The 21,492-nt window shown below is 36.8% G+C and overlaps 2 protein-coding genes and 1 long non-coding RNA gene across 10 annotated transcripts; 1 reads left to right on the top strand and 2 right to left on the bottom strand.

The window, feature by feature from the left end:
- Nucleotides 1–2: 2 nt before the first annotated feature.
- On the bottom strand, nt 3–5,506 carry LOC113739847 (formamidopyrimidine-DNA glycosylase-like). 7 transcript variants are annotated; one of them, XM_027267209.2, is made up of 11 exons: nt 4,955–5,043; nt 4,772–4,823; nt 4,441–4,544; nt 4,115–4,172; nt 3,274–3,342; nt 3,049–3,174; nt 2,155–2,205; nt 1,723–1,800; nt 1,353–1,455; nt 920–954; nt 3–846 (listed from the first exon to the last, which is right to left on the bottom strand). In XM_027267209.2, exons 3-11 carry the CDS (start codon nt 4,530–4,532, stop codon nt 289–291), a joined length of 1,170 nt encoding a protein of 389 aa, XP_027123010.1. In that variant the 5' UTR covers nt 4,533–4,544; nt 4,772–4,823; nt 4,955–5,043; the 3' UTR covers nt 3–288. The 7 variants fall into 7 exon arrangements, with proteins under 7 accessions (XP_027123010.1, XP_027123009.1, XP_027123008.1 ...); XM_027267208.2 differs by lacking the exons at nt 1,353–1,455; nt 4,441–4,544 and adding an exon at nt 1,507–1,606 and having other exon boundaries at nt 4,955–5,390; XM_027267207.2 differs by lacking the exon at nt 4,441–4,544 and having other exon boundaries at nt 4,955–5,383.
- Nucleotides 5,507–10,655: 5,149 nt separating this feature from the next.
- On the bottom strand, nt 10,656–11,670 carry LOC113738771 (uncharacterized). Its single transcript, XR_003460207.2, has 2 exons — nt 11,302–11,670; nt 10,656–11,184 (listed from the first exon to the last, which is right to left on the bottom strand). It is a non-coding gene; the product is annotated as an uncharacterized lncRNA (long non-coding RNA).
- Nucleotides 11,671–11,811: 141 nt separating this feature from the next.
- On the top strand, nt 11,812–20,577 carry LOC140032814 (protein REDUCED CHLOROPLAST COVERAGE 3-like; the record flags this gene model as incomplete). Of its 2 annotated transcripts, none has more annotated exon segments than XM_072073583.1 (17): nt 11,812–12,301; nt 12,433–12,494; nt 12,660–12,752; nt 12,928–13,012; nt 15,264–15,602; nt 15,724–15,788; nt 15,929–16,060; nt 16,553–16,594; nt 16,684–17,211; nt 17,689–17,843; nt 18,399–18,903; nt 19,188–19,250; nt 19,345–19,446; nt 19,664–19,981; nt 20,061–20,153; nt 20,279–20,380; nt 20,473–20,577. In XM_072073583.1, coding segments are annotated over 17 exon segments (2,859 nt in total), but the record flags the coding sequence as incomplete, so codon positions are not given.
- Between the last annotated feature and the right edge of the window lie 915 nt (nt 20,578–21,492).

The following is a 21,492-nucleotide window of genomic DNA, read 5'->3' as shown; positions in this document are numbered from 1 at the left end:
GATTCACAGTTATAACTGTTGGCAAGGTCCAACTTAAGGCTTCATTGAATTAGCTAAATTGCCAATCACCCAAAAGGAACATCAACAACTTCCTACAGAAACTTAATCATCAAAGTTTCTACGAGAGATCAAAACTAAAGCGAGCATGAAGGGAATTACAACAGGTTTGAGGCACCGTAAATTCCTTACAAAAAGCAACAATACCATGCCAGGTACCTGATTCCTATTGTTTCAGAATAAGGGTAGGGAGTATAGACAAGTCACAAGTGACGAATGCATCAGCAACTCTTATACTTTCTTCCTGGTCAACCTCCTTGTCTGACTGGTATCAACCTTTTCCTTGGGTGCCTTCTGAGCCTTGGTTTCTTTTCCATTTTTCTGATTCCCATCGTAATTTTTGTCATCGTCACTTTCAACTGGCTTTCTTTTCCTAGCAGAATTTTTCCCTGTATCTTTCTTGAACTCAATTCCACTATCATCTTTGTAGCTTCCCTTGGGCATACTTCTTGCAGTAAGTTTCTTATTTCCATTTTTCTTTGGATCTTCATCGCCATCGTCACCATCATTATCATCATTGGAATCATCATCAGCCACATTGGGACTTTTCTTGGGCTTCGCTTTCACAGGGGCATTTGTACCTCTAGCAGCCTTTTTCCCTCCTATCACTTTGGATTTTCTAGTTTTTGCATCTTCCTCCCTTTCTGGTTCATCATCATCATTATCATCACTACCAACACCTTTTTTAGAATTTTTGGTGTTTTTAGCTGAGCTTTTCTGTGGTTTACTTGCTTCTTTTGCAGCTTGTGCTCCCCTGAGTTTTTGAAGTTCTGGCACGTAAGCTGTCGTCTGAGGTAAAAGCAGCAGGCAGCTTCAGATAAGATACAAGAATATCATAATCTACAAGTTGCAAGAAACATACCCTGCCACCAGCATTGATAAACTCAATTTTCTTCCCTGGCATAAAGAGAAATTTATTATTATCCCAACGGTACACCACTCAAAACAGCTAAAGATTGTATGGTAATAGACGCACAAGACCAAATCTAAAAATCCCACTTTTGTTTTCCAAATCAACGCATGCTTGGATTAAAGAAAAAACTACTCTCTACTCACTACTATAATCAGGAATTCAAGAAGAATAAATAGAAAAATTGTGGCACAACAGTGATGTGCCACAATTCAGGGCCTCTAGTCAAAGTTTTCCTTTGGTTAGCCTTCTATTACACAGGGCTTAAACTGGAAGTAGTGTAATATCAATATCTTGAAAAGTTGTGGCTTATCCCAACACGTTAAAGCACAATAAGCATTTATCGATGACACACACAAGATACCACATCAGTCAGGAGTCAAACCATCAACAAAAGCCTTGCCAGGCTTCTTTTCCCGGAAATGGAATATCCAATTACTGGGAAACTGATTACTATCTGCCCCGACTTCAATAGCCTTTCCAATCACCTGTAAATGGAATGTATTGTCAAGATGATGCATACTCTTAAATTATCTCACCCTTAACTTTTCCAGGCTTTTTCCCCCACCGATAATGAAACAACCATTGACGAGGGAAAGAACCGCAGTCAGCATCAACTTGTACAGCAAATTGTATAACCTAGAAGTATAGTCTCCATAGCACGACATGAATAATGAATTCTCAATGAAACAACCTATCAAAATAGAAAAGAAAAAAATTAAAAAAAAAAAAAACTTGTGACATTGGATGGTCACCTCATTAATACAATTGAGCAATGTTCCACAGACTTCTATGGACATGCTGGAAGCACTTTGCAGGGGATGAATTTTAGCCTGTTCACAAATAGACACACAGAAAAAAATAAATAATGAATAAAAAAAAAAACTCCCACTATACGGCCAAAAAAATAATATGTACTAAAGCCATGAATATGCAGTTCAAATTTCAAAACAATTAGCAGAAACTTAACTGGAATATGTAGAAAATTCTCATCTTAAAAGAGCATTATCAGAAAAGAGAAACAGAAAACAAAGAAATCACACTTGTACATGATTCTATTATGCCTAAAATTTTCTTTATTATTTTCCTAGAGGGATGTCATGCACAAAAAACGTTCCAGAGTAAATATATGCAACCTAAGGTTAGAACCAAATCCCAATGAACTGACAAAAATGATAGACACTCACCTGATATAGAACTTCATCAGCAACCCAGTTGCCAATTCCTGAGATAAAACCCTGAGACAAAGCAGTTCAAACATCTACCAGTTGAAAAGAGAATAATTACATTCACTAGACATGTTTTAAAGATACGTTGAAACAGCATTAACCATTCTCATCATACACCGAACAAACTGCATCTGCACAGCTAGAATACGAGCATTACAAAGAACATTCAATAGTGAAATGTAAGATATTAATCAAATCCCACTAAATCATCTTATAAACATGTTTGTCCCCCAAGACTAGAATGACCATAACATCCTCGTAAAAAAGCACCCCCTGCTCTCTCTATTTTCTAAATACGTTTTTCACTGTAAGTCCATCTTCCTCGTAACCAAATTTTTGGGGATATGATAGATTAACCAGGAGTCTACAATGGGAAGCAAGTCTCCAAAAATTCAGTTGCTTTACTAAATAACACCCACATTTGTCATTTACTTTAAGAATCTTCTAACTACAAACTCTAACAAGACACAATGAAACAGTATCCCAAAAATATCAACCATCTTAAGTTGCAAGGTAATGTGTATTGGCAGATTAGAGGCCAAATAGTAGTCCAATCAACATTTCTGTTACACAATCTTAAAAGGTCCACACAAGTGACCAGAGGGGTGCAGAAGCCAAAAATATGCATTCCATTAACTACTTCAGCATCAATTTCATCAGTATCCAGAAAATAAAAAATCAGTTAGTCAAGATGGAGACCATTTATGGGTAATTCAAATAATTAACCCACTACAAAAATATAACAAGTATTTCATAATGATAAAACAATGTCAAAGCAAACAATCACACGTATCCAGGATTATTGTCATTCTCTATTATTCTGAATCTCAAGCTGAAAGCAAACTTTTTAACCTGATCAAGTAAAAGAGCCTTGATGCCTAAATTCTTTTTACTCAACAACTTATGGAACTCATCTACAGCCATAGGCTCCAGCAATGCATCTGGACCAAGTTCAGATATTGGTGGTACTGCAACAGGCTGCAAAAGTGATCCATGATCATCATTTCAATGGAACCCTGCTCTAAGAACAAAAGCACATACAACAGTGCGAAAATAAGACAATGAGTATTCGAATACATTGTCAAGTAAGCGAACTCTTGCAAAACGCCTCTTATCAGTGAATGAGACCTCCAAACCATCATTTAACTGCACAAGAGAACAAGAAGAAACCCACTGTGTAAGAAGAAATACTTGCAAAATAAAAGAACATTCTTTTCCTTGGCATGATTACAAACTTTGACAGCTAAACATGATTTTTCGTTAATTCAGATACAACCAAGCAACTGAGAAATAGATAAATTAAGCATTGAAATATCAGACAAGATTTTTCTAACTTTAGAAGATGGATAGCAGATAAAGACTTAAAACTCCCTAGGGAAAAGTTTACATTTAGAAAAAAATTTACAGACGTTAGGCCAGCATTTTCATTGTTAAGCTGAGAGGTTTCAGACAAAAATGACAACAACATGGCAAAGCTGCACTAAAGAGCATTAACCAGGCCCAATATCTTCATGCATGCTCCAGAGAGATGGTAATAGGCTACTCATTCCACACAACCCAGGAATAGCTTCTGGTATTCTGAAGCAGAAAAACTAAAAGGTCAGAAGTACTTCATGAGTTTACCAACCAAAGTCCATCTCAGGCATATGACAAGTACATACAGTTTAGGTTACGTGGACTCGCCTACAATAAGCCAAATATGCATGTTGAACGCTTAACATCCAACAAGGACATGAAATATGGTTTGACAAACCTATATAATGCTGTAAACCTAGCATGATATATCATTGTTCAAATTTTACATTCTTTCTATAGTAAAGTCTACTGCTAATTTATGGTAGGAAGTAGCAGTTGCAGTTCAAACTTAAAACCAAAGCAGGCAATAATTTGATTAATATGAGGCAGCGATGCTGCTTACCTCAACAAAGAACTTGGAATACTTCGAAGGCCACTCATCAGTGTCTTTTACAGAAGACCTGCGAGTAATAAAGCAATTTATCCTCATCGGTGCACAAAAGTTTTGAAAAAGAGCAACCATATCTGTAACAAAGTCCAATAATAGAAAAGTTCTTTCATTAGTATCAAGTGCAACTTAATTAAGCACAGGAGAAGATATGATTGGTTTCCCATGTTTCCTCCACACAAATTAATGAAAACAGGAAGGAAGGACTTAGTTGAGAAAAAGAACATAATCTGAACCTTAACTTCCACAATCGTTATCTTAGTGCACTCCCCAATAATCACCTATTTCTGTTTTTCCATTGACTCAGCCAATTTACTTCTGTCTTCTGATCTCCATCTTTATCTAAATAATAAAATTGCAGAGCCTCGAACATGCATATACAGATCTGTATCGGCAACAATCTCAACATCAAAAAACCATTTTGACAGAAATCACGCAGCAGCTCACAATGCAGCTTAATTCCAGAAAGAACAGCATTTTCCCGGGGAAAAAAATTTTCAAAGCTTTCCGCACAACATCTTATAAAATTACGAGATACAAGATTATCACTTTATAAACTGGGACCTAAAAAAACCAAATAAAGAAGAGCAAGAGCAAGAAAAAACTTTTCACCTTTTATATTTAGTAACTGCAACTCCCTTAATATATATCGCACCAGTCATCCCTTTAAACAAAAACACAAAAATGATAAATCAAACAGAAACTACCGGTAATCCCCAGAACAATTTAAAAAAATAAAAATGTTAACTTTACTGCTGCATGAGCTTTAGGGTTCCTAGGGAAATGGGATTGTACCGAACTGGAAAGAGGGAAAAGGAGGGGAATTGAGTTGGAGCCACATGTTCTTCCCCTTGCGATGAGCGGCGACGATGGTTTTCCCATTTAGGGAGGCTTCGAAGTCCTTATGAGATACCCCATCGACGACCTTGGAGTCGTCGGCGATTATTGACTTAACAATCTTCTTGCCTAAGCAGTGCTCCTCTATAGCTCTTCGAGCAGCTTCGACTTCCGGAAGCTCCGGCATCCTCCCGTTCTCACAACACTGTGTGCGGTGTGTGCCAATGTTTGGCGCGCTTTTCTGTTACGCTCTCTTCTTGTCCCCTGTCCAGTAACTCCGGGGCTTTAGCTTTGAAGATTTTTCACCCGATTCACCGTGGTCGAAACGACTTCGCATCGTCTTCGCAATTATAGCACTTGGATTGTCAATTCTTTCCTTTCCACGGGGCCCAGCCTGCATCAAAGATTTTTCTGAGGCCCAATAAACTCAAGAAAAAAAGGATTTTTTTGACCTTTGGTCCATTAAAAAAAATTAGTACTTGTTTGCTTTACATGTTGTCGGGGAAACGGCAATAAATTGGGAGAGGGAGGACATGCATCTTGCCACCAGCCCTTCGGCCAACCCCTCAAGTTTTAGAGGTGTTGACTCTCCACCAATTGCCATTATACGTTATCGTTTTTAGTGACCTTTTTTCAATGAATTTTCTATTCTCATCGACTCCCCCTCTTAATAGATTCGGATAGATTAGTTTATAGGAATATTATCGTTAAGACAAAAAAAAGAGGGCATGCATTCTTGCTTAGGCGTAGGAGGAAAAGATAAACAAAGATTCAGCTGAAAAACAAGGCTACACAGCCTATTTATGTTCATAATTCATTTTCTTTTCTATCAAGAGGAGGCAGAAGCCACAAATACGTGATGCATAAAAGTAGCCGAAAGGAATGGGTAGATGGGAACCAAGTACGGAGAGGGCATAAAAGCATCAAAATGGAGGGGTTACATTTTGAATTTTCAAGAATTCAATTATTCATTGACTTGCATAAGTTGCTTCTAAAATTTGACTGGTTTCAACTTCATTGAATATGATAGATCATAATAATAACAACACGTAGTGGGTATCATAATTTATTCTTAAAGTATCTACAGATTACTTATCAATATAGTGCTTACGTTGACTTACATTATATCGGTTCATTCACTAGTATCAATCTTATATCAACTCAAATCTATAACTTTTTTGCAAGAATGTTATCCGTTCTAGTTAACTGAATCGACTTGCGTAACTTCTATCAATTTCCGCCGTAAATAAGGAAACAGCGTGATAAGTTGTAGCATTAATTTGGTAACTAACTTAAGTTGGCCCTATATTACACGATAGGCCGTGCCCTAGTCACGCATGTTGTCGTTGGAGGCATAATAATACGTTAATTACTGGATCATGGGTGATAGGGACAAATATTTCAGGATGGCACTCTATTTTTCCCTGAAAGATACCAGACCAAAGAACATGCCTGAAGCGTTGTATTGACTTCTTTCTTCACATCTTTGGTATTTCTGTGCGAGGAAAAAGGCTGAATGCGTCCATGCCAAACACTTTCTTTTACCATATTATTTTATTTTATTTTTTCCCCCCGATCACCTTCTTATATAAGCTCACTTACCGTCTCTCGTTGCAGCAAGGCGACAAGACATATCAAAACAAGCCAGAGGGAGGAGCATTTTAAGAATATTCATGAAGTCGCGACCGTCCAAAATACTTATTATCTGATCTTGGCATTGGACAAAACAATAATCAAATTCCCCGTAGAAGTCAGTTCCTTTTGGGGGAGAGTGATCCCAGATTCTTGATCGAGGCCTCTGCAATGACACATTTTGTTGATTCTACATTTACTTTTCGGAATCATCTTCTTATTTTTCGGTTTTGTCCCCCTGGATTGTTTGTTGCTAAATAAAAAAATTGACCAACTAACTTTTGAGCTGATTTGCTGCTGTTCTCTCGAGTACCTCGGAAGCCTGCCCAAACAAGAAGAAAGCAGCGAACTTAGAAAACGCCATTATCGAAGAATTATGGCATAAATCCAGCTTGCAAACCGTCGTCATTCACAATGGGAGCAGTTCAACCAGCCCAAAAACTCCAGCTTACAAATTAATATGGGATTAGCTCCGCCGGCAACAGCTACTAATTACGTAATGATCACACTAAAACTGATTAATTTATGCATCTCTTCCCAAACAGAATAATGCCTTGCTTCAAGGAATGGTAGAATCATTCATTATTCCGAGCATGGTTCGAAGACTCGGCCGAGTCGTCACCGTCTCGGCCTAGTCCGAGACGAGACCGTGACGAAACGATATCGAGATATGTGATTCGCCGAGACGTCACCGAGAAAAATTGAAACGGCCGAGTTTTATCGAATCACTTCGAATCATTCCGAATCAACTCGAATTTTTATTATTTTAACTAATTTTTTAATTATTTTTATTTATCATATTTTTTACAATTTTTAGAATATTAAATATTTCAAAAATTCGCGTCTCGTCGAAACCGCTACCGATATACCGAGATCGATATGGAACAGTTCAGATCACGATTTTGAACCATGATTCCGAGGGACTCCGACTCGTGGGGTTTCAACCATGCATGGAGTGGTACTATAATCTTAATAATTAGTTTGCCGGGGGCGTGTAGGAATGCCTGAAAACAAGAGGTTAAAAAGAACGAGAAAGTGAGATGCTTTGGACCTCTAAAGTCTTCAACCAAACTTAATACTCAAACCGAAGTTTCAGAAGACGAAATGCGAATGCTGGACACGTGATTAATTATCCTAATGTCCATCCATCCTCGTCTCGTACCATTTGATGTTGAACTTGAAAGAATGGAAAAAAAAAATACTAAAATAAAAAGAAGAAGAAAAAGTTCAGGCAAAGAACGTTAAGCATAGAACACGGGAGAGAGGGAGGGAGGAAGGCAGTTTCATTTCATGAACTGAAAGCTGGTGAGAAAGTTTTAGAAGTAGGTCAAGTAGCGTCTCAACCAACGTAGGACACTACTACTATGCTGCTAAGACCATGTGTTCCACGTGCACCATAAAAATTGATTGTCACAGTACCAATGGTCACCATGACCTAACAACTCAGTCATTATGCACTTATGTCTCTGAATCTTTCTTTCGGACATTTCCTTCAAAAAAAGAAAAAATAAATTTTCGGACATCTCCTTCGAAAAAAAAAGAAAGAAAGAGAGAATCTTTCGGACATGTGGACGGATTTAAATCTTTGTCAGCCTTGTTCTTTCTCTCTGAAAGTTGGCAGATTTGATGGTGTTATAAATGATCAATTCAAATCAATTGATTATGCAGCTTGAAAATGATTGAGGACTGGTGGGGTTGCATGGCCGAAAGACGGGGGACCTAATTCAAACCGTTAAAAAGGTATTTGCCTTTGCGCCTATAATTGTAGAGAGTAGGATCTGTACATAAGCATTTCACTCGTACCACAATTAAAACATTTTTTTCTTCATCCAAGAATAGTTTTTCAGTTTTTACTTAGTTTCCAATATCTCAAATTCCTTTTAGTATATCTTTCAAGTAGATATCTTCCAAGTAGAGAGAACAAAAATCTTCCAAGTAGATGATTTTTATCTTAAAAGAGAAAAAGGTAGATGACTTGTATCTTAGGATACATTCTCTATACACCGACACTTTTTACGTTGTCAATTTTAGATCAACAATAATTATATAAAATTTGAATTTAAAATTTAATTTTTATATATATCTGTCGTGAATCTAATGGTGATGATGTATACATTATCAGTGTAAGATAAACTTTACTCTTTATCTTATTAATACAAGTATTTCTAATTAACCAATTAAAGTTTGTTTGGTGTCTACCACTCCGTTTGGACTGGCCAATTTTTTAAAAATAAAATTTCAAATACAATACTATAATTATACACAAACAAAAATAATTCAAAAAATATCTCATTCATATAATATATCAATATTTCAAAAAACATGTATAATAAAGTTTTTCATATACACTGTTACAGTAAAATATTTCACAAACATCCCCTTGATTGGAAACAAAATCTACAAAAATATTTTTAAACTTGAACACACTCGGGCAAAGGCAGATTCCCTTCAAATTTACACATTTTGGTTAAGTAGAGAACTAAAGATTCCTCTCTCTCTCTCTCTCTCTGTCTCAAATTGTGATTTAAAATTTAACTACATGGCCTCTCATTTATCTATCCCCCCTCTAAGCTCCATTGGCTTTCCTAGTTTGGCAGCCTTCAAAATTTATTTGACTGTTCATTCATTAATGCTCTCACCGACGTAGACGACGGTACCCAGCAACACCTAAAAGAAATAGCTTGAAGCCATTTAAAGCACATGTAGTTAAGCAGTTAGCAGTCAAAGCCAAGAAGGAATGTGCTGATGCCGTTGACGACTTCATCTAGTGATAATAACAATTACATCGTCATGTATTTTAAGAAGATGGTGAGTCTGTTTATTTAAGTAATCAAGTATTTTGATGAGATTTGAAGATGTTTAACTAAAAACAAGTTGAGAAAGTAGGCCCGAGTTTGTGTAGTACCGTGTTCATCTTGATCTAAACCATTTCTAGGCTGCACGATTCATGTTTCTTTTGTTTTGTTTTGTTTTGTTTTGAGGAAGACTTTAAACAGCGATCTGGAAGTGAAAGCGAACCAGGGATGCAATGCTACGATTGCTTGACTACATATTGTCCCTACCGCGCTATTCATTCGTTTCAGTTCTTCAACCGCAAAATATATGCTTAATTCTTTATCTATTTCACACTTAATCCGAGTCACACTTATGATTATACTAGGAGGGGAATGCCCGCGCATTGCGCGGGTGTTTGGTGCCTGTGATTAAAGAAGATTTTACGGTAGTTCAAGCGAATATAAAAAAACTCACACACATTGAGTAACAATATGAAGTAACAAAATATCTAATGTATACTGGAAGATGGAGAAGGAAATTATGCATGCTATCTTGCTCAATTCATATATTTTGAAACAAACACTTTTATATGAGCTTTTCATTAACAAGACTAAATGAACTTTAAACAGATACCCAAATGATTAATGGCAATAAACAAAGTAATTATCCACTTAAAGATGCATATACACAACATTCTTGTTGATGAAAGTAGCCAACTTTTTTAGCAACGACAAAGCCTAGCCTCAAAAGGTTTGGTTCTATCCGAGAATTCAGCAATGGATCATCAACCCCCATAGATTTTGGGTGAACATAATGCCAAATGCCCTTAACATAGGCCTTTACCTGTAATTTCATTAACTTGATACTAATTAGATCTTTCCCCAAAAAATAAGGACAATTGAGGTGAGGTTTCATTCTTGAGGCGATGTTTCATTGAATAAGTTGAAATCCAGAGTACAATAGCAATACAAATAAGTATTTATCGGAAGATGAAAGGAACATAACGGAAGAATGTGAAGGGGCAGACATTTGAAGAATTGAAGTTGAAACTAATACTCAATCATAAATTCCTTAATAAACCACATTGTCCTTGCTTTAATTGAGATGAAAATGACGTTTGAAGTTCGTCAAGTTATGATAGCAAAGTAACAGTAATAATTGACACAAACCAAAATGAATGTCTCTGCAAGGACATTTAAGTAATTACACCAATAAAGAAGCTATTATGGGGTTGTACCCATTGTAGAAAAGATGACCAAATAATCTCACATTTTCAAACTACCCAAACTTTTGAACAAATCATCACTGCATCTTTTAGAATACAAGGATATTTCAGTAAACAGAATAATACACATGTTATCTAAAGTAGTACCCAATACTATAACTACACTCAAAACAACCTTACAATCCCAAAATACCCCTACTTTTGCGGTTGAAATTCAAAGCCATTCTTTGACTCAAACTCATTCTTATATAGTATAAGGATATCTTTTTAAAAAATTCGCGTATATCATATTACAAAGGATTAGTCTTTTTTCCTACACTGATAGTGTATACACTGTTATGGTTAGATTCAATTTCATGAATCTAACGATAACAGTGCATACACTGTGTCAGCGTATATAAGATTTACTCAAAAATAATTGCAATTGTTACCTAGAAAGTAGAGCCAGGTCATGTGCTTTGAACTTTGAAGACGTTGGGCATTGGCTGAAAAGCTGTACTAGATGAAATTTTATGCGCGCCAGCAAACGAGATTTTCGTGAGCATTTCCAAGCTTGCTGGTCGAAAAATGGACTCGTTATTATTAAAAAAAAAAAAAAAAAAAAAAAACGATGAAGAGCAAGCACCAAGTTAACACCACAGGAAACCCGTGTCATTGAAAAAATAAACCGTACGTTTTCGCTTAAAATTGAACCAGCATCTCTTCTCCTCCCAATGGACTCAAAAAGTGCCAAAAACAGTAGTCTCAGAAACAGCTCCCGATGGTTGAGAAAATAATACATAGTGGAATATAAGGCTGTAGGAGGAGCGGAATCCAACCAGTTGAGAAAACAAGAAACACGGCCACCATACGAGACCAGCAAAAACCCAGCCCATTTTCACGCTACGTGGCACGAGACTGAACCGTGTCTCCTTCGTTTCCCCACCAATTTTGTTTTTGTCTGAATGTATGGGTGATGGGGCTGCCTGCTGCTCTTCTCCTCCCTTAAAAAAAGGAGCATCACATCTAGTGTGTGTTTTGTGCGTGGAAAAATAAATGAGATCAGCAGAGCCCCAAATAATAAAAAAAATAGAAAAGAAAATTGTATTTTGAAAATAAAAATAAAAAAAGGGTAAAAGAGAGAGAGAGAGAGAGAGAGTGGTGGTCACTGGGTCAGCAGCCATCAGTGTTGTGGGGTGTGCGTAAATTGTAATCTGTAATATATCAAGCAAGCAAGAAGGAGAGGCCAGGATTTCTTACAAATCCACGAGAACCTCAACCTAAAACCCTTATCCTATCTTCTTTCTTTCTCAACCCCTTAAGATTTTCCCTTCATCCCTTTTCTTCCTTTTTATCATCCAATACACCTAATAACACCTAACTCGTCTTCCTCTTATCCATCTCTCAGCTCCCCCCTAACTCGTATTCCTTCTTCTTCCTCCTTTTTTTTTAGTTATTAAGAGCTTTTCCATCCGATTTTGCATGGGCATGCCCGCGGCCATTAATGCATAACCTTCATTAACAATCCGAGTTTCAATCCCAGTCGTATTTATAGCGAGGCTAGCCAGCTCCCTTCAACTCGTTTCTTATACATATTTCCTCCGAAAAAGAAAGAATAAAGGATATGGCCCCAAGGTCAGGCAGGGGCAAAGGAAACAAAGCTAAGACTGATAAGAAGAAGAAAGAAGAGAAAGGTTAGAATCTCATACATATATATGTTACTTTATTATGCCCATGTACTCCTATGCTGGAATGTTTCACATTACACGAATTCTTTGTGAATTCATCAGCTGTGGATTTTTTTGATTTGTCTTATCACTTGCAGTTGTACCTGGTGTTCTTGACATAACTGTCATCACCCCATATGAAACCCAAGTCATACTCAAGGTATTTGATTTTTTGCCCAGAAAGGGTTTAGTTAGTTAATGTGAATGACCGGTCTGACGAACTTTCACTACTGTTTTCTTTGTTTGTTGATTTTTTGCCCAGAAAGGGTTTAAAGGAGAATTTTAACTGTTTTGTTTTTTTTTTTTTTTCATCTTGGGAATCCAGGGCATCTCGACGGACAAGATACTGGATGTCAAGAAGTTGCTTGCTGCCAATGTTGAAACATGCCACCTTACAAACTATTCTTTATCTCATGAGGTGATGACGAATTCTTTAAAAAAAAAAAAATTTTTTTTTCTTTTTCCGTCCGTATAAACTAAATTCATACTAGTATATTTACAAGTTAAGTCCAGGTAGGTGTATATATTATTATATGCCTAACGTTTGGCTGATGAAAAATTTTTAGTGGGATTCGATTGACAAAATGGAATAGCCTAAACTGCAGGTTAAAGGACAAAAATTAAACGACAAGTTGGAGGTTGTCACGCTCAAGCCATGTCTGCTGAAGATGGTCGAAGGTAGGTGGTGATTATATAATACCAATAATTATGTTCAGCCCTCGTGGCTCTTCCTAGTGCCGTTAAATCTATGCTATCTATGATCTGCTGGTCATTCATTTTAAGAATCTTATACTACTACATAGTAAAAATGTTCTAGCCAATCTATATATATATACATATATATATATATACACGCGCGCACATTCAAGTCTGCATTCGGCGCAGTACAGACAGGTTGTTTGTTCCTGGCCAATGCCCAACTGGTCCTTGTCCGTTACTTAATTGTTGGAATTTTCGAGGTTTTCTCATAGGAGGGGAGGGGTTGAGGGGGAAGTTCCAATAAATGAACGATAAGTATTGCGCTCTCTAAATTTTATATTAAACAAATAAAGCAAAGCAGGGTGCTTTTCAAAATGTTCTTTGGCTTATGATTATTACTCCCTCCTTTTTTTTTTTTTTATAACTGACGTTTAAGAAATTTGATCTAGTATATTTTTATCTGTCATTTTATTATTCTCATACAGTATTAATTATTTTTTTCATAATTTTATCCTTTTATTTCTCTTTTCCAATACAGGGTTCTTAATTACTACTCCTAGTAATTAGTGCTTCTCTCTTTGTAACAATCCTAGTAATTATCTGTTCCATTTAGTATTCTAGTGAGAGAAAATATAGGTGAATTAGACAATTAATGAGGGTACAAAAGGAAAGTAGTGTATAAATTTAAGCAATGAAAAATTTTTCTTAATTGATGTGCAAAATCTTAAACGTCAGTTATTAAAAAAGGAAAAAAGGAAGGGAATGTTAAGTTAGATGCGATGAGATGATAATACAAGAAGCCATCAACTTGGATTCCTGTGGCTGCGGTCCCGCTAGGTTAAATGAACAGCAGAAGAAGGCATATACTCGGTCGCCCCAATACATCCTCATCAGGATTTGATATAACCATTTCTACAGTTTTTATACTATATCTATATATGTTATAAAACCTATGTTTATGCATCTTTTCCTGTTTTGGCAGCTTGCAAATACTTGTTATTTATTATTATTATTATTAGTAAAAAAAAAATATAATGGCCCGTAGTAGAAGATGACAAATCCACGGTTAGAACTCGTAAACTCCGCATTGGGTCGACCATTCTTATTAGTATTAATTTAAAAGCGTTTGACATAAAAGATGTTGTGTAGGGTCATAATAGGTGGATGTCCTGACCTAGCAGTAGCAGCAGTGTCTTTGTTTTGACTCCATTGCACCCGTCAGAATCGATGTACTAAAAAGTAAAAAGATGGGTTGGCACTTGGCAGGTCATCAAGCTCACTTTTTCACCTACCACCTAAAAGAAAGTACTAGTAATCTAAGTCAAAGATTTTTTTTTTTTTTTGGAAGGGAGTATAAGTCAAGATCAAAATGCCAACAAAATCCTAAAGGGGTACGGAGTATTGAACAAAATATTCTTCATGATAGAAGAAATAAAACGCAATTTGACCAAAAAAACAAAAAACAAAAAAAGAAAGAGAGAAGCAAAAAACCCAAAGTGATATATTATTGTGTTGTTGCCTTTTTGGACCCTGATATGGGACGGCTCTGTAGTTTCTCAAAACACTCTTGATTGAGTCAAAGATCACAACTTTGAGTTTGACGGGCGCATTTTTTCATTTTTCTTGGTTTTAAAACGATTTTTGGTTCGAATGACAAACGTTTTTGTTTACTGTTGTTTTGGACAACAAACGCACGGTCCACGTGGTTGATGTAAAAATGCACCAACACGTATTATTGGTGCTTCGGCACCAACACGTATTGAGATTTCTATTACCCAAAAACATAATATCGAGGGTTTGTTTGGATTGTAAGTTATTTGGGATATTTTTATTGTAATATTTTTTGTGACGTGATGTATGTGAGATAAAAAGATAATTGATAAGATAAAAAAATATATTAAAAATTATAATGATGATGTAAATAAATAAAATTAAAAAAATAATGCTCAATCCAAACAAACCGAGATTTTCCCATTTTGCAATTCAATTGGTCAAACTCATTAGGAATGTCACAAAAAATTAGTCAAAATTACCGTGTGCTAATTTCAATCCCATGGCCCTACATAATACTAGTGGTACTGAACCAGTGGTAATTGCCATTTGCCACGTAGAAGGAATAGAGGGGGGGGGGGGCAAAAAAAAAGCACTAGTAATTACCCACCTGTCTTAAACATATTGTCCAATTATTCCTTCTTATTGACAAAATTGCCACTCACTTGTCTTTCCTCAGAGGACTACGCAGAGGTGTCTCAAGTGTTAGCCCACGTGCGGAGACTACTTGACATAGTCGCGTGCACTACACGCTTCGCCAAGACCAGGGGTGGAAGAGCCGCCACCGCTGGCGGCGGAACAGAATCTCGTGCCAAGAAGAACAAAACCCAGCAAAATAGTCCATCTGGCCGACCGTCCTCACCGGCTGATGGAGAAGTCCGGCCACCGGATTCTCCGTCGCCGGCGCCGGCGGCAGCCGTAGGTGAAGGCTACGATATGGTGGCTATACACCCGATTCCGAAGCTCTCCGATTTCTACGAGTTCTTCAATTTCTCCCACCTAACTCCTCCAATATTAAGTGGGTTTTTTTCTCATCCTTTTCCTTTTTCTACTAGTGGAGTATTTAATTCCAAAGTTCAATCTTTTTTATCCATTTTTTTTAATGTAAACTGTATTCTTTCCATTTCGGCTTCATGCAGATTTGAAAAGGGTGGATCGTAAAGATGGAGAGATGGGGCGCGAAGGAGATTTTTTCGAAATGCAGGTGCATTTTTCTTCTACTCCTGTTGTTTTTGTAAAGATGTCGGCTCCCCTCCCCCCCCCCCCTCCAACCCTCCTCCTTCTTTTGTAGTATAGAAGTTTTAGAAATTGAGGACGTTGATGATGGAAATTGTGTGCATGTAGATCAAAATATGCAATGGCAAATTAATACAAGTGGTTGCATCAAGAAAAGGTTTCTATACTATGGGAAAGCAATTTTTACAAAGCCACTCCTTGGTTGATCTTCTGCAGCAGCTTAGCCAAGCCTTTGTTAATGTAAGCTATTTTCGTAATGCTTCACTGCTAACTACTTCAGCTGCTTAATTTGCATAGAGTTGATGGTATGATCTTGCACTCTTCTTTCGTATGATTCGGTTTTGTGCATGGACAAGTTATATGTTTGCTGTGGTCAAGCACAAATATTTATTACAGTATATTACAAAGTGTGCCATTTTCCTTTTATGGCTAAAACTTGAATTTTGTTCCGATTCCAACTAATATCTCTACTTAAGAGAAATACCATTTGAATGATGGCTAAATCTTGAGCAATAGTTCCAACTTCCAACTTCATTTCGTGGAAAAAAGGCATTTGTTTGACCGTTTTTAGACTCAGTTAATGGTTACTTTACTGAAAACTTGGATAATTTTCTCCAAATGACGTGACTTGGTTTTTTATCTTTGCATGGCATGTGAGTTCTCCAGCTACAGATGTGTTGAAATGGTACCTAATTTGCTTACTGATGTGTAATAGCTGTGACTTTTGTGCAGGCATATGATTCATTAATGAAATCCTTTATAGAACACAATAAGGTGACCACTGTTGTACTATACAAGCTTCTATTTTAAATTTTGAATACAATAAATTGGAAGAAGTGAACTGATTACAACGCACTCTTCAGTTTGGCAATCTTCCATATGGTTTCCGGGCCAACACTTGGCTTGTCCCTCCATCTGTAGCCGATCCTACATCAGAATTTGCACCCCTGCCAGCAGAGGATGAAAATTGGGGAGGCAATGGTGGGGGTCAGGGAAGGTATGGAGAGTATGTGTTGAGACCATGGGCTACAGAATTTGCAATATTGGCAAGCCTTCCTTGTAAAACTGAGGAGGAGAGGGTGGTCCGCGACCGGAAGGCCTTTTTGCTTCACAATCTTTTTGTTGAGGTTTCAACCTTCAAAGCAGTTTCAGCCATAGGCGAACTAATGGATTCCACTGCAAAAGGTAGAATCAATTCTTCTACAGGTTCAATATTGCTTGAGGATCGTGTTGGAGACTTGTCTATAACAGTAAAAAGAGATGCAACAGATGCGAGCTCAAAAGCAGAAGTTAAAAATATCTTCTCAGGAATTCCTAACCAATCCTCTCAGGAAGTGACTCAAAGAAACTTACTTAAAGGGTTGACTGCAGATGAGAGTGTAGTTATGCATGTGGGTAACTTCCACTTCTCTTGACACTGCTTTGTTATTCTTTATCACCTGATCCAGCACAATCTTTTGAATGCCAACAAACCATCTTGCCACTCTTTTATTGGAATATTTAGTCGGTACTCATCATACATGTTAACTATCATAATTAGTTGATAGTAAGATCCAGAGTTGATGGGGTTATGGTCCTTCAGGATCTATTTAATTAGAAGGAAAGAGTCAAAAGGTAGATTTGGTGGATTTCTTTTTTGCATAATATCTTCTATCAAATTAAGGTCATAGCTTGATTTTGAAAGAAACTTTTGGATCTGAGATGATTATGTCGAAAGTAGGTGTGCCACCACTCACAACTGAAACATTCTCCTGCCAGAAATTACAGGGAATTATCAGACAAAAATTTATTCCTCCTTTCTCTTCAGTCATTGACTTCCTTTCTGATCTTATCTGAAGAGGTTAAGAATATAACTAATTCTGTTGCAGGATACTCCCTCATTGGGAGTTGTTGTTGTGAGACATTGCGGATATACTGCAACAGTTAAAGTTATTGGTCATGTCAGGAGGGGAAGGAATTTAGTGAATAACATAGAAATTGATGACCAACCAGAAGGAGGAGCCAATGCACTCAACATTAACAGGTACGCATGACATTTCTGCTTTCTCCACTTTGAATCTATGAAGTCAGATAATGCTTCAAAATGAAGTTTTAGCTCAAAACAAATTTACAGTTCCTCTTTTTAAGGATGGAAGTTCATGTGGGTAGGAATCCGCTGACCTCATAATTAAACTAGAAATTGTAGAATTGTTGTTTCATTGGGTGGATGGTGGTGCAAAGCAGAAATCTGTATGGCCAACTTTGTTTAAAAAAGAGTTCATATGATTATCAGTTGATACAATGTGCAAAATGCCAAAGAAGTTGCACTTGCACTTGGTTCTGCAACTAAACTTGCACCTTGGATTTCAGAGGAAGTCAAACTCTATGGAATTAATTTTCAAAATGTGGAGCTTTATTTTTGCATGGGGTCTCAAGGGGAACATTGCTAAACAACTTTTAATCATCCATAATTATAAAGTTAATCTCTTTTAGTAGCCTTGGTTAGTAGATTGAACACAAAGTTCCTGCTGTAATGTGTCAAAATTTGCATAAATGCTCTGGATTTTCATGCTCACTCCGGTTCTATGGTTTTTGGCAGCTTGCGCATTTTGCTTCACAAGTCATTTACTTCTGAATCATCTGGGGAAGGCCAATCACGTAACTCCCATTACTGTAACTTTGAGAAATCAAGGTGCATTGTTCGAAAAATAGTTGAAGATAGTTTGAGTAAATTAGCAGACGAAGCTATGCATGATAGGACTATCAGGTGGGAACTTGGTTCTTGCTGGGTACAGCATCTACAAAAACAGGAAACACCAACAGAAAACAGTTCAAAAAATAAAGAGGATGATAACAAGGTTGAGCCAGTGGTTAAAGGCTTAGGGAAGCAATTTAAAATGCTGAAGAAGAGGGAAAGGAAACCAAATAGTTCTAGTAGCATAGAAGAAAATGAAGAAAGTGGTGGAGTCAGCGGTTCCAACACCAAAAGCAGCATTGATGAGTTAAATAGCAATGACTCTGAATGTGGAAATGAGTTGAGGAATATTATTTCTGAAGAAGCTTATCAACGTCTGAAAGAAAGTGGAACCGGTCTTCATCTCAAGGTATTATTAGGCTTAATTCAACAAACAAAAGTCATGCTACTATACACGAAGTCAATTGGGTGATTCAACCGTTCCCCTCCCACACATGCGCACACACTAAGTGGGAGAAATTATGAGAAGAGGAAGGACACAAGTACATAGAGGGAAACTATTCTTGTATATAGTTTGTTTCATACTTACAAGGGTTCATCCTGTGCCTTTCATTTTCTTTCCTTTTGTGTTCAATGGAATTTGATTGGCCATTGAAATATACTTCTCCTGAGTTTATAAGCTTCTGTTAACAGTCTGTCGATGAGCTCATGAAGCTGGCCCATAAGTATTATGACGAAGTTGCTTTGCCTAAGCTGGTAAGATGTATCTTGGTTCTAAATTGGACGGTTTTAAGAAGTTCTACCATTGTTGTCTGCACAGTGTTATAGCTCGATATCTTGTCTATTGTAGGTTACGGACTTTGCATCTCTTGAACTGTCCCCAGTTGATGGACGCACGCTCACTGATTTCATGCATCTAAGAGGGTTGCGGATGTGTTCTTTGGGTCGGGTGGTAAGATACTAATTCTCTGTTCTCCCTCTCCCTCTCTCTCTCTCTCTCTCTCTCTCTCTCTCTCTTCATGCAAGTTACACATACTCTTCCTCATTCTGCTTGTTTGTATTGTTTACACGTAGAAAACAATCTTCATGAGTATCAAACAATAAATAAATCATTTTCATATGAATTGGATTGGTATTAATTTAGTGAAACTGCTTTCCAAATGAATTAGGTTGAACTTGCGGAGAAGCTTCCTCATATACAGTCGCTTTGTATTCATGAGATGGTTACTCGAGCTTTTAAGCATGTACTTAAGGCAGTTATTGCTTCTGTTGACAATTGGGCCAACTTACCAGTAGCAATTGCGTCATCACTTAACTTCTTGCTTGGCTCCTGCACTGCTGAGGACACTGGTTCAAACTTTAGTGATGATTATACACTCCATTTAGAATGGTTGAGGACATTTTTGGCAAAAAGATTTGGTTGGAGGCTGAAAGATGAGATTCTGAAGTTGAGGAAGTTGTCAATTCTTCGGGGACTTTGTCATAAGGTATTACTTTCATCAAACTTTTTTAAAAACCCTACCTTATTTTAAGATGTTTATTCTTATTTGTATATATTTAATTCAGGTCGGGTTGGAGTTGGTTCCAAGAGACTATGACATGGGAAACCCAAATCCATTTAGACCATCTGATATTATCAGTGTGGTGCCTGTCTGTAAAGTATGCTCTCTTTCTCACTCTTTGGTGCATGTAGACTCTAGACTGCAATTGATCTTCTGTTTAATTTGTACATTCTATTGGTTAATGGCTTCGGAATAACCTGCTCTTAATATGTACACTTGCAGCATGTAGGATGCTCTTCTGCTGATGGAAGAAATTTACTAGAGTCATCCAAGATTGCACTGGATAAAGGGAAGCTTGAAGATGCTGTTAATTATGGAACAAAAGTAATATACAAATCAAGTTTATGGTAAATTTCATTGGTTGATGGCTGCTTAGGTATATAATTTGATTTTAATTTGTGTGACTTAATTTGCAGGCTCTTGCGAAGATGATAGCTGTATGCGGTCCCTATCATCGAACAACTGCAAGTGCCTACAGTCTCCTGGCTGTTGTTCTTTATCACACTGGAGATTTTAATCAGGTGAAAGAAGGTTCTTTCATTTTCAAGTTGATGATTTTTAACCATCTTAGCATTATCTTTTCCATTTTTTCCTGCTTTTCTCTTTTTTTTTTTTATAATTATTTTTGCTCTGACAATACCATGGACAGAATAGTCTTTTTTTTTTTTTTTTTTAAGAGAATGACAAATTATGCTTTTAGAGAAACAGTTGTATTTTACTTGTACTAGAATGACTCCAATCTAACATCTACCTGCAATGGAGTCAATTGAAGAAGTAGAAGCTATACCCATAAGTTTCCATCTAAAAAGCATAGGCACTTGTTAAATCTTTTGATTGCATGAGATTTGTATCTGGTATTTCATGCAGACAAGTGAAAGACACTTATATACTTCTCATTTCATTGTTATGAGTCTGACTTTGTGATTATCCAACGCGAAATATGACATCTTTCCTAAATATAGACCAGTTACAGGGGAGAAATATAAGTGTCATTACATGTTAGCTTTCTATATAAGCATGATATCAGATAAGGAAACAATTTAAATTTTTGGTATATGATTTCAGCTTGTGTTACAATTATGTAGAAGTCAAAAAGGATGCATACCTTTAGATGCTTATTGCTGGTTCCTATTCCATTTCACATATTTTCATCGCTCTACTTTTATGTATAATGAATAATTTTGGAGAAATGTTTTCTGATTTAATTGTTGGAAAGGTTGTGTGCATATATGGACCCATGTCCAAATAGGAATATAAGAGTAGACCGAAGTCAGGGGTAGTTTGCCACATTTTAAGCGCGCCATGTCCAAATAGGAGTATAAGATTTGAGTTCATTAACTGGATTTGCCATAATAAGTGTCTTGAAGTTAATGAAAATTCATAATAGTACTTAAGGGTATGTTGGATGCTACACTTAGTGTTACTTTCGTGTCCAT

This window comes from Coffea arabica, unplaced genomic scaffold (assembly GCF_036785885.1).
Source record: "Coffea arabica cultivar ET-39 unplaced genomic scaffold, Coffea Arabica ET-39 HiFi ptg000103l, whole genome shotgun sequence".
In the NCBI taxonomy this organism is placed as follows: Eukaryota; Viridiplantae; Streptophyta; class Magnoliopsida; order Gentianales; family Rubiaceae; genus Coffea; species Coffea arabica.
The sequence above is the reverse complement of the archived record's forward strand: the minus strand, read 5'-3'. Positions and strand labels throughout refer to the sequence as shown.